This window comes from Terrapene carolina, unplaced genomic scaffold (assembly GCF_002925995.2).
Source record: "Terrapene carolina triunguis isolate 2854851 unplaced genomic scaffold, T_m_triunguis-2.0 Scaffold58, whole genome shotgun sequence".
In the NCBI taxonomy this organism is placed as follows: Eukaryota; Metazoa; Chordata; order Testudines; family Emydidae; genus Terrapene; species Terrapene triunguis.
Genome location: NW_020664409.1, coordinates 41,489,603 through 41,504,173, shown reverse-complemented (window position 1 = coordinate 41,504,173; position 14,571 = coordinate 41,489,603). Strand labels below are relative to the sequence as shown.

Below are 14,571 nucleotides of genomic sequence, written 5' to 3'. Positions count from 1 at the left end.
CCATTTAGTAGGTTCTTCTTCCTGTTGTATGACTTATTTATATTTACTGTCAAAAGGAGTATTTTTGTTTTCTGTATTTTAAGTATATTAAAGAGCTAGCTTCACCCCCTACCCAGTCTCTGTACACTGCTTCCTCTTTAATATACCATGATGGGGAAAAAGCACTCTAAGAATTATGAAGAGGTGTTGTTATTATAACAAGAATTATTAGAATAGAATTGTAAACCAAAGTGCAGTAGCGTCATATCATAAGACTAGAAAGAACAATCAGTAGCTCATTCGTTGCTGTGGAGTATCTTAATATACAATTTTCAAGTGATTTCTTTTGAGAGACTTTTTTGTTGTTTGCATATCCTTGTGGCACAGAGCTTAAGCTCAGACATTTATTTTCTAAGGCTCTCTCCTTCTTCCTTGGCACTGGCACAAACATTTCAAATGATTTCTGAACAGCAACTACATTTGCAGAGCTTTAGAGGGCAAATTCAGCTTCCACTTATACATAATACTATCCCTGCTGCTGTTCATTCCACCAACACACACTTATTATGTCTTACAACATGCTCGTATCTAGTTTACCAGTAAGCTGCACGGTTATATACTGTGCAAGACTCTGCACTGCATTATTCCTTCTGTTTCTTAGAAAATGTTTCTGAATGACAAGAAACATAACAGTACCTAGGGAAGATTCTTTTGGGTAAACAGTATAAATTCAGAAATAACAGATATAATGCATTACAATTCTACTAGACTAGTTGTCTTTTAAAGCTCACTTGCCCTACATTTTAGGCACCACAGTAAAAGGATATAATTAAAATAGAAGCAAATGCGTACCTTATTTTGCTGCCGCAAAATACCTACTGACACAGTATCTTTGAAGAGAAATTCCCTGTGAGCAGTCATCCCTCAACACCAGTCATAGAAGAAGAAAATGCACCCTGTATTTGAGCATCATTATTACTTTCCTCCCCAAACTAATCTCTCCTTTCCTGTTAGAGTAATCTGCCGTTTTGTCTTCATGTCCAAATCCCAGTTATAGCTTAGATCACCTCACAGTTGTGATTCAGGAATAAGGAGCTGTATGTCCACCTGAAGCAGAATGCATTGAGCTCGATCCAAAGCCCACTGGAGCCAATGGAAAGACTGCTACTGACTTCGTTGGGTTTTGGATCGAACCCCATTAGCCCAACCTGCTCATCCTCCAGGGGTTTATCCATTGCAATCCATTTCTGCATCCAAATCACTTTGCAATAAGTTGAGTCACGTGATTATTTAAGAAACCTAAAAAAAAAAAACAGGTGAGGTAATCTCTTTTATTGGCCCAACCTCTGTTGGTGAAAGAGATGAGTAGGTCCAATAAAAAAATATTACCTCACCCACCCTGTCTTACTATTATCCTGGGACCAACACACAGCTACAACACTGAAAACTAAAAACGTGAGATAAGCTTGCCATGCGCTGACATTCCGATTTAGCCAGTGCATATTACTTTAGGAATGGTATACAGTCCTCACTACTACTAGATTTCATTGTTTTCAAAGAAATTGTAAGAAATATTGAACATATAAATACTGACCTTGTTTCTTTTAATCCTTCTTTCTGAATGACTTCCAGTATTTGTTTTGCAGTCATTGGTGAGTTGGGGTGTTTTTCCAATGCCTAAAAAGAAATGATATATATGTGTAAATAAGATACAATAATTCTGTGAATTTGAAAGGTTATGTGTTCATGCACTTTTTTCCTAATTATTTTTGGAAGGGGGATTGCAGTGTTGAGACTGGAGTCCTCCATCTGTTGGAAGGCCAGATATAGTCCAGGACACTGCAGAAAAAGTGAGATTTACTTGCTGCTTGTGTGCATCATCTGCTGAAATGCATGGGAATATTCTTCCAAAGATACAAAGTAAACTAAAAAGAGTTAAAATATGAAACCTATTTGAGGAGACCAATACGGCAGTACAGTTTCTCTGAGGCAGGGGGGAAAAAAGAGCGCGAGAGATTGCTAGTTTTTGCTCACTACTTTAAAAACAGTATGAGGTCACTGAAGTACTGTGCTTACATTTTATGATGACCTCAGAAACAAAAAAGGCTAAAAACTTCTGTTTGCAAAGGAGGAGCCACTGTCAGAAGTGACATGATAGGTTTCAAATTTTAAATGCTTTTTGTTTTTAAAAAGATGAAAAATTAAGTGGTCAAAACAGTCACAGAAGCACAGAAGATGCCACATGACTCACTCGAATGCAGTATGTTTTCCAGTTCAGCTCAGTTTTCCACTCCTTTGCCTTTTCCAATTGAGCCCAAATTAATCCACTCCTCATCCCAATTCAGACCAATTGGCATGGAATTTTCTAGTTTGTCATTTGCTTTTTGTCCCTTTTCAGTTTTAGCCAGTTAACTCTTTCTGCCATTCTTTTGCTCATGTAAGGTGCCAGATTGACAGCCCTGGAAACTGAAATCCTTTATCAACAGAAAAGGTACAGCACAGGCAATGGCAATGCAAGCTTCCCCACAGTGTCTTTCCAACGTGACTCAGTAACAACTTGCACTTCCACCTCTGGCAAATGAGAAATGAGTTTGGTCTCCATGCTCATTCAATCCTTTGCCTCTCTTGCCTAGTTACCAATTAATGCCAATTGTGATGGTAGCTACTGTAACGTGGACACCTGTCCACTAGGAACTAGAGACATACCACCAAAACATATCACATAAGTCACCGAAGACTGGATGGTGAATATTTTCAATCACTACTAACCAGGGCTGTAATTCAAGCAGGTGACCTAGAAGAGCCAAAGCCTCCATACCCTCTACCAATCCCTTGAGCTCCCCAGGCCCCTCCTGCCATTTTACAGTTCTGGTAGCTTCCTGTTCTCCCCTTTCCAATTCAGAACATTATTTGCCAAACCCCTTGCCCCATATTGTTTTCCATGTCAGACAAGCTTATTCTTTACCTTTTAGTTCTACAAAAGAAAAATGCAGAAATGAGGGCTGCACTAGAAAGGTTTGGGAGCTGAACTGAGCTTATAACAACGTGTATGTAAATAGGAAAGATTACACATGGAACTTGCAGGAAAGGAAAATGGAATGGTGACCTGAAAGGGGGAAAAGTAGGGAGGAAAGTAATTAAAAGAGGCAAAGGGATCAGCGAAGAGCTCGGAAAGAGATTATTACAAGGGAGAGGAGAGGAACTATAGACAAAACAGGAAGTAGTAGCAATAGGACAGTCTAATTCACTGGAAAGAGGACAATGTGAGTGAAGATTAAGACTAGAATGATGGAGGTTAACAACATCAAGAGGCAAAAAAGGAAAACATAACCTTTGGAGTAAGGAAGAGAGGAGCGTTAACAGAAAAGGATGAAGTAAAATGAATATGCAGTAAAATGGAGGGGAAAAAGGGAAACTGAACTGAACTGGGAACACTCCAGAGGGCAAACTGGGTAAAACTGGAAAGGGCAGAAGAGGAAACTACACTGTACTGGACATGGCTATGAAGGAAACTGGGTGCACTTGAAAGTGGGGTTACTCACTGTGGAGGATTCCCTGTTTCTCTTCCTGAGTACAGGCCCCTCAGCACACCTGGGCAGCTCCTCCCTGCAATTGAGAAAATTTGGGTAGCCCTGTCCCCTTCTCTATGACATCACATCCTACTCTATAAAGGAAGTAAAAGTGCCAAGTATTACAGTGTGAATTTGATGACAGTGGGAAGGAAACAATAAAGCTACGCAAAACATCAGAAATCACCCTGTCTGGGGAAGTGGGAGAAGGGAGGGCAGTATGTGCTGAGGAAGCTGCACTGAACGGATTGTGGAAACAATAGCCAGACACATGGATACAGAAGATCATCTTCACAAAACAAAACAAAACAAAAAAAGGAACTGACAAAGCAATATGTATAACACTACAGAGATTTTAATCAACCTTACAAGACACCTTTTAAATACCACAGTATGAAGCAAATACATTCTGGATATAACGACATACTAAAATGGAGAATATGTTAGAAAGGCTGAATGTGCTGGAATGAACAATTGCCCATTGTGTAAAATGGTTTAATCACTGGATGCACAGTGTGGGCTGTGGTTTCATATATCCTGACAAGTGTAACTGTATTCATCTAGCCATTTAGAACAGATATATATTATATGCGTGTGTACACACACACACACACACACACACACACACACACACACACACCACAAAAGTTACCTTAAGTGAAGAGCAAACATTTCCTGATTTAGAATACTATTGAATGAGAAGTCAGATGTCAGTATGTCTGGGTTTTTTCATAACTATTAAGAAGACTGTTTTAGCTAAATACAGTAACTAGGCTGTATTTCTTGTGTAAGGAAAAAAAAACCAAACAGGCTCAATTTAAAGTAGCTTATTATTTGAAGAAAGTAGAAGTGATTAGTTGAAAAAACAGTTCAATGAAGGATTATGATTTCCCCCCCTACCTATGGAAAACAGGATGAGGTGACAGTACAGAACACCACACATACAGCAATATTATCAAGAAGCTTGTGAGCTAACAAACAGACTGAACTTATACATGCACCAATAATGCAAACCTCCACGGCACACCACCCACCCCGCAAAAAAATTGTATTTCCATGATTTTTCACAATAATGCTAAAGATTAAAACTGAACTAGTAATTGTCCACTAAGACATGTAAAATAATAAAAGAGAATAACTTAATGCAGTTATGAACACCTTGGTAAGACAAGGTAATGAAGGGCAAGGGAGGAAGCCTTACCTGTTTTAAATCTTTCTCCTATTTACCAACCCCATTCTCCAACATTCATATCCTCTGAATGGGAATTTACTTAGACCTGGGTAATGACTGGTAATGCTGGGATTATAGTTAATAGTTAGGACCCCAGAGCAAGTCAAATTACAGTCATGAAAAATATGAGTCTTCCTGTCCCTAGTTCTTTGGGATATATCCCAACATATTTTCTTAAGCGCGGGGAAGGAAGGGAATGATTTGCACTGTATCCTTGAGGATCCTACATTTATTCTTCCACATTAGGCATAACTAGCAGTGAAATTCACCATCTTAGCAGGGCTAAGAACAGTGGTGGGCAACCTGCGGCCCACGGGCTGCGAGACAGTTTGTTTACATTGACCGTCCGCAGGCACAGCTGCCCGCAGCTCCAAAGTGGCCTCAGTTCACCGTTCTCAGCCAATGGGAGCTGCGGGAAATAGGGTGGGCCACAGGGACGCGTGGGCCACAGGGACGTGCTGGCCACCACTTCTCGCAGCTCCCATTGGCAAGGAATGGCAAACGGTGGCCACTGGGAGCTGCGGGCAGCCATGCCTGTGGATGGTCAATGTAAATGAACTCTCGCGGCCCGCCAGCAGATTACCCTGACAGGCCACATGCAGCCCACAAGTTGCCCACCCCTTACTAAGAAGATCCTTAAGAGAGCTGAGGGTTCAGTACAGAGATCACCAAGATACTTGAGTAGTTCACCCATACCCTGCTGATGTGGAGAGTGACGAGACCAGGACACTGAACCAAAGCCAGGTTCTATCACATGGCACTTCTGAGAGCTACTAGTAGAAAACAGACATATTAATAAACATTAATGGTCCAGGAGACAAATGGGCACTTTTGAATTTTTTCCCCATGGGTGCTCCAGCCCCAGAGCACCCACAGAGTCAGCACCTATGCTCCTGTATACTATTGACCAACAGCCAGAGCACCCACACACTAAACCCAACAACCAAATTTAGACTAAAGTATCACAGCCCACAGGAGATTAAACTATTATGTGCCACAGGCACAGAATAGGAGGGATAACGGTGCACCAATACTTGAGGCTGCTGCAATGGCAGGGAATTAAGTGTGAGATACCTACATGATCCTAGCAAGCAAACCTCCCTACTAGCTCTTCTTTGCACCTGTTCCAGCTTGAATTCGTCTTTCTTGAATAACAGTGACCAGAATCTGTACACAATATTCCAAATGAGGTTTTATCAGAGCCTTGCACAATGTCTTTAATACTTCTCTATCTCTACTGGAAATGCCTTGCCTGATACATCCTAGGATCACATTTGCATTTTTTGCATTACAATGGTAACTCTCGGACATCCTGTGCTTGACCACACACCCAGGTCTCTCTCCTTCTGTCAATTCCAAATCATGAACCTCCATCTTATAGCAGAAATTCTTATCATTAGACCCTAAGTGCCTGACCCTTCAATTTGTAGTATTAAATTTCATTCCATTTGTTACTCAGTCTTCAGGATCATCTAGTTCTTCCTGTATAAAGCTCCAATCCTTCTCTGTATTAACAATAAGAACATAAGAAAGGCCATACCAGGTCAGACCAAAGGTCCATCTAGCCCAGTATCCTGTCTACCGACAGTGGCCAATGCCAGGTGCCCCAGAGGGAGTGAACCTAACAATGATCAAGTGATCTCTCTCCTGCCATCCATCTCCACCCTCTGACAGACAGAAGCTAGGGACACCATTCCTTACCCGTCCTGGCTAATAGCCATTAATGGACTTAACCACCATGAATTTATCCAGTTCTCTTTTAAACTCTGTTATAGTCATAGCCTTCACAACCTCCTCAGGTAAGGAGTTCCACAAGTTGACTGTGCGCTGCGTGAAGAAGAACTTCCTTTTATTTGTTTTAAACCTGCTGCCTATTAATTTCATTTGATTACCCCTAGTTCTTGTATTATGGGATGCCTCCCAACTTTGTACCATTATAATCTGCTTGGCAGTAATGAAACCAGGAGATAACCTCTGTATGTAACGTATCACCAGGTTTTTTTAAATGTATGTGTAAAATTGCCCTTCAATGCACAGAATCAAATCTGCTCAACTGTTTGCAATTCAGCCATTACCGAGCAACACAGAGACAGTGGTGCAAACTACAGCTGTAGGAATCACAGAACTCAAGAATGTTATTCTCCTGTGGCAAGTAGGAAGCTTTCGCAGACAAGTACCATCCACTCCTAAAGATTCTAGCCATTATGTTTGCAGAAAAAAAGATTTCTTAATATGAAACCAATGTAAACCGATACAGTGCTGTCTTCCTTCCTAAACTAGCAGACAAGGCTGCTCCCACGGCTCTGCTGCTGCTCATAGCTTTGCCAAGCTTTCCACTGATACATCCAGATCCCTGTGAACAGCAGCTAAACTGAAAAGAATCAGGTACATTTCATTGCTGCTGCTTGGCAAAGCTACAGTCCAAGCAACCACAACAACACTAGAGCAACACACTAGGAAAGACCATCCAAAAACCCCAAACACCACAGGCTGGGAGAGAGGTAGAAGTGATACTACCTAGCCCTTTTTCTAAGCAGCCAAAAAACTGGGGGAAGGCCTGAATAGCACAGACAGGCCCATGCATGCAGCCAAGAGGCACTGGGATGGATGGGGAGAGCAGAATGAATATTTCTTCCTTCCTTCCAGTAGACAGAGAACATTCAAGTTTTTAGACTCCTATTAGCTAGCTAATTAATAGAAAGATGGAATCCCATGCAAGGGTACAGAGATAGCATCCTCATAAAATCCCAGCCTGCTCCTTCTCAGCTGTTTGCTCAGAGACAGGCCGGGGGGGGGGGGGGGGGGGGGGGAAGAGGAAGGCCCCACACAAATCTTTCGTATTGGTTTTTGGTCAGCAGATTTAGCCTTCTGGCTATCAGGTTTCTGCTAAAACTTCAATGCCTTCTGTTGTGAGGGGACAGACTGATGGGTAAATCGATTAGAAGAGAGATTTTGGGAAGTATTTTGGGCTGGAATTGAGAATGGGAGAAGCAAGGAGAGACAGACAAAGGGGAAGAAGTAGGGGACACAATATGTGAAAAAAAGAATGCAAGAGTGAAGGGTAAAAGGAGGAAAAGATGAATGAAGACAACAAAGGAAGGTACACCACGATTACTGCAGCAGTTCTCAAACTGTGGTTCACGGAGCACTTGCTTGCTGGTGGTCTACAGATAGCTGGCTGGTCACATGATGCTAGCTCTCTTCATTTCCAGCTGCTAAACTGCATTAAAAGACACTAAAAATATGTTAATAACTTTCCTAATATTACTTTTCCATATGAGCAATTATAGTTGCCATAGGGATGTTATACAATTGTGAATGGGAGGGGAAGTGTCCCTGAGAGATTTTTTTTTTTTCTTAAGGATGTGGTCTATACTGTGAAAAAAATTGAGAACTCCTGTATTATAGGAAAGAAATGAAAAAGTAGAATGAAGCCAGAAAGAGTAGGAAGATGTAATAAAAGCAAAGTCAGATAGAGATATAAATAGTAGATAATATTTTCACCCCTCAGCTCACAGAGAGCCGAGAAGCGAAAGGTTTTCCAAGTATATCAAACACAAAGTTTAACAACTGATTGGTACATTGCACATATATATCATGATCCACATTGGCTCCCTATTGGTTTCTAGGTGGCATTAATGGTATTGACCTATAAAGACCTAGTGGCTTAGGATACGCCACCCTAAAAGTTCAGACAGCCAACACCACAGTCGGCAGAGACACATGAGTTGCAATCCCTTCCATTGCTCTGGAGGGAAACAGCTGGCAGATAGTTTTCTGTCAGCATATCAACTTTGGAATTTACTCCCCATCTTGGTCTGAAACTGCCCCAGTATTCTGACCTTCAGGCCATGGAAGGCCTGTCCAATTCCTTAGGCATTTGATGAAGGCGGAGAGAGAGAATGGAGCTCTCCAGTAGGATGGATGATTTCTCTGTTCTACTGCTTTGATTGGCTGGTTTAATGTTTGTTTTGGGACTGGGATAACTGGATCAGTTTTGAGTATGCTATTTTTTCTATAATGCCATATTTTAACTGATGTAATGGCAGCTAGGGCTCTTTGAAAAATCAAAATAAATGGCATACTTCCATTTAGAATTCATAATAAATAAATGTCACAATTAAATACAATATACAATAGAACAGCACAACTGTTTTATTCCTTTAAGTTGCAGAGGCTGTGGCAAGTAAAATTTTTTGTCATGATGAGTAAAATCAACTCTCAGGCTAGTAGGTAGAGGGTAAATTTCCCATTTTATTACTTAGTAAGACAAGCTAAGTATCTAAATGACTAAGATCCTGAACCTGCATTGGGATCAGTTACCACAGACCCCGGCACATCCCACTGACTATAACAGAATTTTGCATAGGCAGAGGGTCCATGCTACCAGATTGCTTTGCAAGATCAGGGTCAAAGGCAAATATCTTGACAAGAAACACTGAATTTTGTTTCCATTTCTACTATAGCATGAGCTCTATTACTACTAGCAATCAGAGAGTCTCCTTTAGCTCAAGTGACAGAGGGCTACGAGTTTAGAATATTAGGATGGGAGTTCTAGTCTCTGACATATGCATGCGGTTAGCTGACAAACATGGGTTCTATGCAGTTTGTGGCTATGAATCATTACATTGAGATGCAACTCCGCTGTGGAGAGAGCAAAGAGAAAAAGGTAGCCCTCCCACCCCACCACCATATCAGAGATTGGTTAAAAACTGCCCTGAATTCGTGGCCATGATCCTTAACTGCATCCATAAGGGAGGTGAATGCCTCTTTGGCCCATACACCCTGTACAAGGGGAGAAAGCGACCATGCTTAGATGATTGAGACTGTTCCTTTCCACCCCAAAAGTTTGTGTCCTGCATCAGCTTGCCTGTATTTTATGCTGTAGATAACAGAGGGGAAACAATATAAAGAAACACTATGAACAAATAGGATCAGAACAGCTATACTGAGTCAGACCCAAGGTCCATCTAGCCCAGTATCCTGTCTTCTGACCATGGCCAATTCCAGGTGCCCCAGAGGGAATGAACAGAACAGATAATCATCAAGTGATCCATCCCCTGTCGCCCGTTCGCAGCTTCTGGCAAACAGAGGCTAGGGACACCATCCCTGCCCATCCTGGCTAATAGCATTGATGGACCTATCCTCCATGAACTTATCTAGTTCTTTTTTGAACCCTGTTATAGTCTTGGCCTTCTCAAAATCCTCTGGCAAGGAGTTCCATAGGCTGACTGTGCGTTGTGTGAAGACATACTTCCTTTTGTTTGTTTTAAACCTGCTGCCTGTTATTTTTATTTGGTGACCCCTAGTACTTGTGTTATGAGAAGTCGTAAACAACTCTTCCTTATTTACTTTCTCCACACCAGTCATGAATTTATAGACCTCTATCATATCCTTTGTCGTCTCTTTTCCAAGCTGAAAAGTCCCAGTCTCATTAATCGCCATTCCATACCCCAATCATTTTTGTTGTCCTTTTCTGAACCTTTTCTAATTCTAATATCTTTTTTGAGATGGGGCCGACCACATCTGCACACAGTATTCAAGATGTGGGCATATCATGGATTTATATAGCGGCAATATGATATTTTCTGTCTTATTATTTATCCCTTTCTTAATGATTCCCAACATTCTGTTCGCTTTTTTGACTGCTACTGCACATTGAGTGGATGTTTTCAGAGAACTATCCACAATGACTCCAAGATCTCTTTCTTTAGTGGTAACAGCTAATTTAGACCCCATTGTTTTATATGTATAGTTGGGATTATGTTTTCCAATGTGCATTACTTTGCATTTATCGACACTGAATTTCATCTGCCATTTTGTTGCCCAGTCACCCAGTTTTCTGAGATCCTTTTGTAGCTCTTCGCAGGCTGCTTGAGTGATGGAGAGAAAAACAGCACAGAAAAGGCTGAATATATTCACTTTTTGTATATATATTATATCACTAACACAAGCTAATATAGATCTTTTTTCAGACACTAAAAGGTTTGCTGTACTACTGATGTTTCAACATTGTCAGAATCAAAACACGTGAAGAGGAAGTCTTCTGAAATCATGTGTCTGTGTCTGTGTGTGCGCGCGCACGCACACAAGTGTGCGTTTTTAAAAGCTTCCATCACTTACTTTCCTCAGGCAAATGTAATGTTTAAGGAGTACTTCCAAAGTGAGTAACAGAATTCCTACTGGCTACTCTCTAAATGTACCAGATTTAACAAGAGGAGACAGTTATGCCAGTTTTCTTTCCACTCCTCTCCTACAAGGAGTTATCTTGTTAGACGGTGTCCTACAGATACAGACCTAAGATTTCAGAGAGAAAAAATACTGAACTATAACATATAGGATTAAGAATAAAATATGTTTAGGGGTATATACTGCAGCTAAATACGTACTTCCTATCAGCTTTTAAAATACTTTTTCTAGATCAGGGTTATCCATAAAATTAATAAAACAAGCAGATTTTGTGTTGTGACTGATATGGGTATATTGTGAGGAATGAATACAATTAAGCATTTATAGCCATGTCACTCTGGGCTGAATATAACAAGGTTTTATTTACAAATAATAGGATTGTTACATTATACCACATCTAACAATAATATAGAAAGAGATACTGTGTGACCCTTAAAAAAATCACGTAGCCTGTCTGTGACTCAGTTCTCTCATCTGTAAAACAGATATAATATTTATCCTCATTGTACAGCATTTTGATGCTTGGATGAAAAGTGTATTTACATACTCTCAGTCTTTGTAAAGAGATTCCTTATCCTTGCAAGCCTCAGTGTTTTCTCTCTTCCTCTCCCATCACCGGCTACACAGCACAGTTCCCTGTACTGCTGCCTGTTGGCTAACATGAAAAGAAGGGGAGCCAAACTGTGTTGTTACTGATGTAGAGAATGAACCTTTGTTCGTACTTTGGTAGGTGTTATCCTTATAAGGATGACCAAAGTGTGTGTGCCTGGAGGGTGGATGGGCTGGGGTGCAACACAGAAGGTCAGGACAAGGAAAACTAAAACCAGGAGGGAAGAAGTGACTTTTCCCCCACCAAAAAAAATAAAGCATCTGAGTTCCCCAACCCCATCAGGAAAATCCCTCCAAAGAAAAGTGAAATGAAAGCCATCATCTTGTTTTATTCAGGGGGGAATTATTCAATTTTTAAGGGAGCTGCTATTACAAATGAAAGGGATTTGGGGGGTTTTCAAGCTTACAGAATGTTCAAAACTGACTTGAAATCAATTTGAATTGTGACATCATATCCCTGTATGTAGTCAATTCACTGGCACAATCAAATTCTAGTACTTCAAATGCTCCAAAAGTAGACAGGAAAGTCACATTTTTGAATTAGAGAAATATAGCCTTCTCACGCCACATATAGAGAGAGAATTCTTTTGTTAGCTGCCAGTGGGATTTTGCTATCTCTGTTAAATATAAAATGGTTAGTGTCATAACAATGATCAGCCATCATTTTATGACATTTATCTTCATGAGTGAGGAAAGGAAGGGCTACTGTGAATTATTCCACCTCTCCTCATGAGATGATTAAAGTCTTAAGAGATTAGTCATCACTACCAGCTGTATATAAAATAAAATACATGACGGTGTGGGATGCTATGAAGTTTTAATTGCCATGAGTTGGGGAACACCACCTTACTCGTAGATGGTACAGCTGCCAGTTACTCATGCAAGGTTCTCAAGCAAGGGAGAATCGGTACTTTGTATCACACCAAACCATGCATATTTTGTTTGCGTCACATATCTTGTTCATTTTTAATTCTAATCTTCATACTGTCTTCCCCCACCCGGCTTTAAAGTATACTAGCTGTAACAGAAACGGGCTCTATTTGGGTGGAACCTAGTGATGTTTGTATAAAGTTTGGCAAATAATGTATTGTTTCAAACCCATACGAACAAGAGTTTGGCAAGGTACCGACAGATCAGATAGAACACATGATGGGGTGTCTATATAACAGGGAGATGCCCTAAAGGTTTTATTGGGAAGACCTGCATGATAACTTATAGCTTTTCTATTTGAGAACAATCTGACTTAGCGTTGCCAATTTTGGCTGGAGGGATTCCTGGAGGTTTCATCACATGACAATCTTTAATTAAAGATTAATCTTTAATTCCTAGAGACTCCAGGACAATCCTGGAGGGTTAACAACCCTAATCTGACCATCCCAAACTGCTGGCAATAAAAAATACAAAACAAAACAAAACTTTCATGGCACCTTATACCAGCAGTTGTTCTGTTTGTTTTTTTGTTCATTCTGGGGTGGTGGTTATTTATAATACACACAAAGAGTATGGTATTTTCCCATTCTTCCTCATGGCAGAAAATGCTTTTGATTACAATTGTGGTGAGTTGTAAGTGCTTGGAATGCATGGTAATCACAAGGTTGGATGAAGGGGAGCAGATTTGTTTTATGGGGGTGAATTGCCCTGGTTCTTTTGGAGAAGTTCTCCTTCTCTGGTTACTGCTAGACCACACCTATCATTTAATCTGTGACTCAAAAGATAATTCTATGAAATAATTTTTTGCCTTTGGAATACACGAAATGATAAGCATTACCAGTTTTCCACAGGGAGCATATCTTTATCCACACTACCCTCAATAAGGGCTTCAGGAAGCCCAAGCATAAGGTTTTCAAAAATTCTTTGATGTGATCAGTAACTTACACAGATCAGCCATATAACAAGGCAACATTTGGTATTTGGTCCTGCCATGCGGGCAGGGGACTGGACTCGATGACCTCTCGAGGTCCCTTCCAGTCCTAGAATCTATGAATCTATGAAAAAAAAAAAAACATTACTGTGAGGAGGATGTACCATGACAGTATGGTTGGGAGACACTGCATTGACATAGTTGACAAAGGAAAATCAACAGAGTGGTTTACCAGCTGAACAGAAGTTTCCCTTAGAGATTTAAACTCAATAAAAGCTATCAATCTTCATAGCCAGAACAATTAAATAGGCCTCATGCCCACAAGGAACAAAGATGAACTCTGACTTCAAAATTACAGAGGTGATAGTGAGATAGAGATAAAGATGTGATCCTTATACCAACAGTTTGTAACCCTAAGCCCAAAATTAAGATGCAGATTTTGTCTACCCATCTGAGTAAAACGTGAAGGCACTCAGGATAAGTCACTTCCCTGGATACTACACTGTGACATGGTGGAAGACTTGAGTGTTTTGATGACCCTGAGAAGTTTGCCAGGAGGAGTTACTCCTGGTAGGGCCATCCAAGCCATATAGGTCAAAGGGTAAGGTTCAGATTAAAAGCAGTCCACTGGTCCTACAAGTTGGGGGTTAAACAGGTGAGTCAGTTCAGTAACCTGAAAGCCTAGGGGGATATCCAGAAGGGAATAATATCACCAACTGGCAAAACAGTAACTGCATTCACCAATTTCAACAAGATCTGATAAGTTATCGATTTTAAGTTATCGACCAAACTATGAATCTTCAATTCAAATGTTATTTCCATCTTAACATATGGATGTGAAAGCTGGAAAGTCGCCAAAGACAGAGACAGATGTCTAAATGTCTTCGAAAGCAAATACCTTAGAAAAATACAAGATAGTAAATGAAATAACATATGCCAAGATTTGTCAGAGTTCAACACCTCCTGATCTCTAAAGTTATCCAGAAAAAAAAAGATGGAAATATATAGGACATGTTAAGAATGAAGCCAGAGCATCTGCCATGGCAAGCATGCCATTGGGCAGCTGAAAGAACATGCAAAAGGGGCCAAGTGAAAGAATACCTTCGTCGAACACTATTCAGAGCAGGAAATCT

General features: G+C 40.5%; 1 protein-coding gene across 1 annotated transcript in view; it reads right to left on the bottom strand.

Annotated features, from left to right (window-relative positions):
• ASXL3 (ASXL transcriptional regulator 3) overlaps positions 1-14,571 on the bottom strand; it is a 151,587-nt gene that overhangs the window by 126,093 nt on the left and 10,923 nt on the right. The window contains exon 2 of the mRNA XM_024192869.3: positions 1,574-1,656. Within this exon, the coding sequence (XP_024048637.2) occupies positions 1,574-1,656 (83 nt within the window). The remainder of the gene's footprint in view (positions 1-1,573; positions 1,657-14,571) is intronic.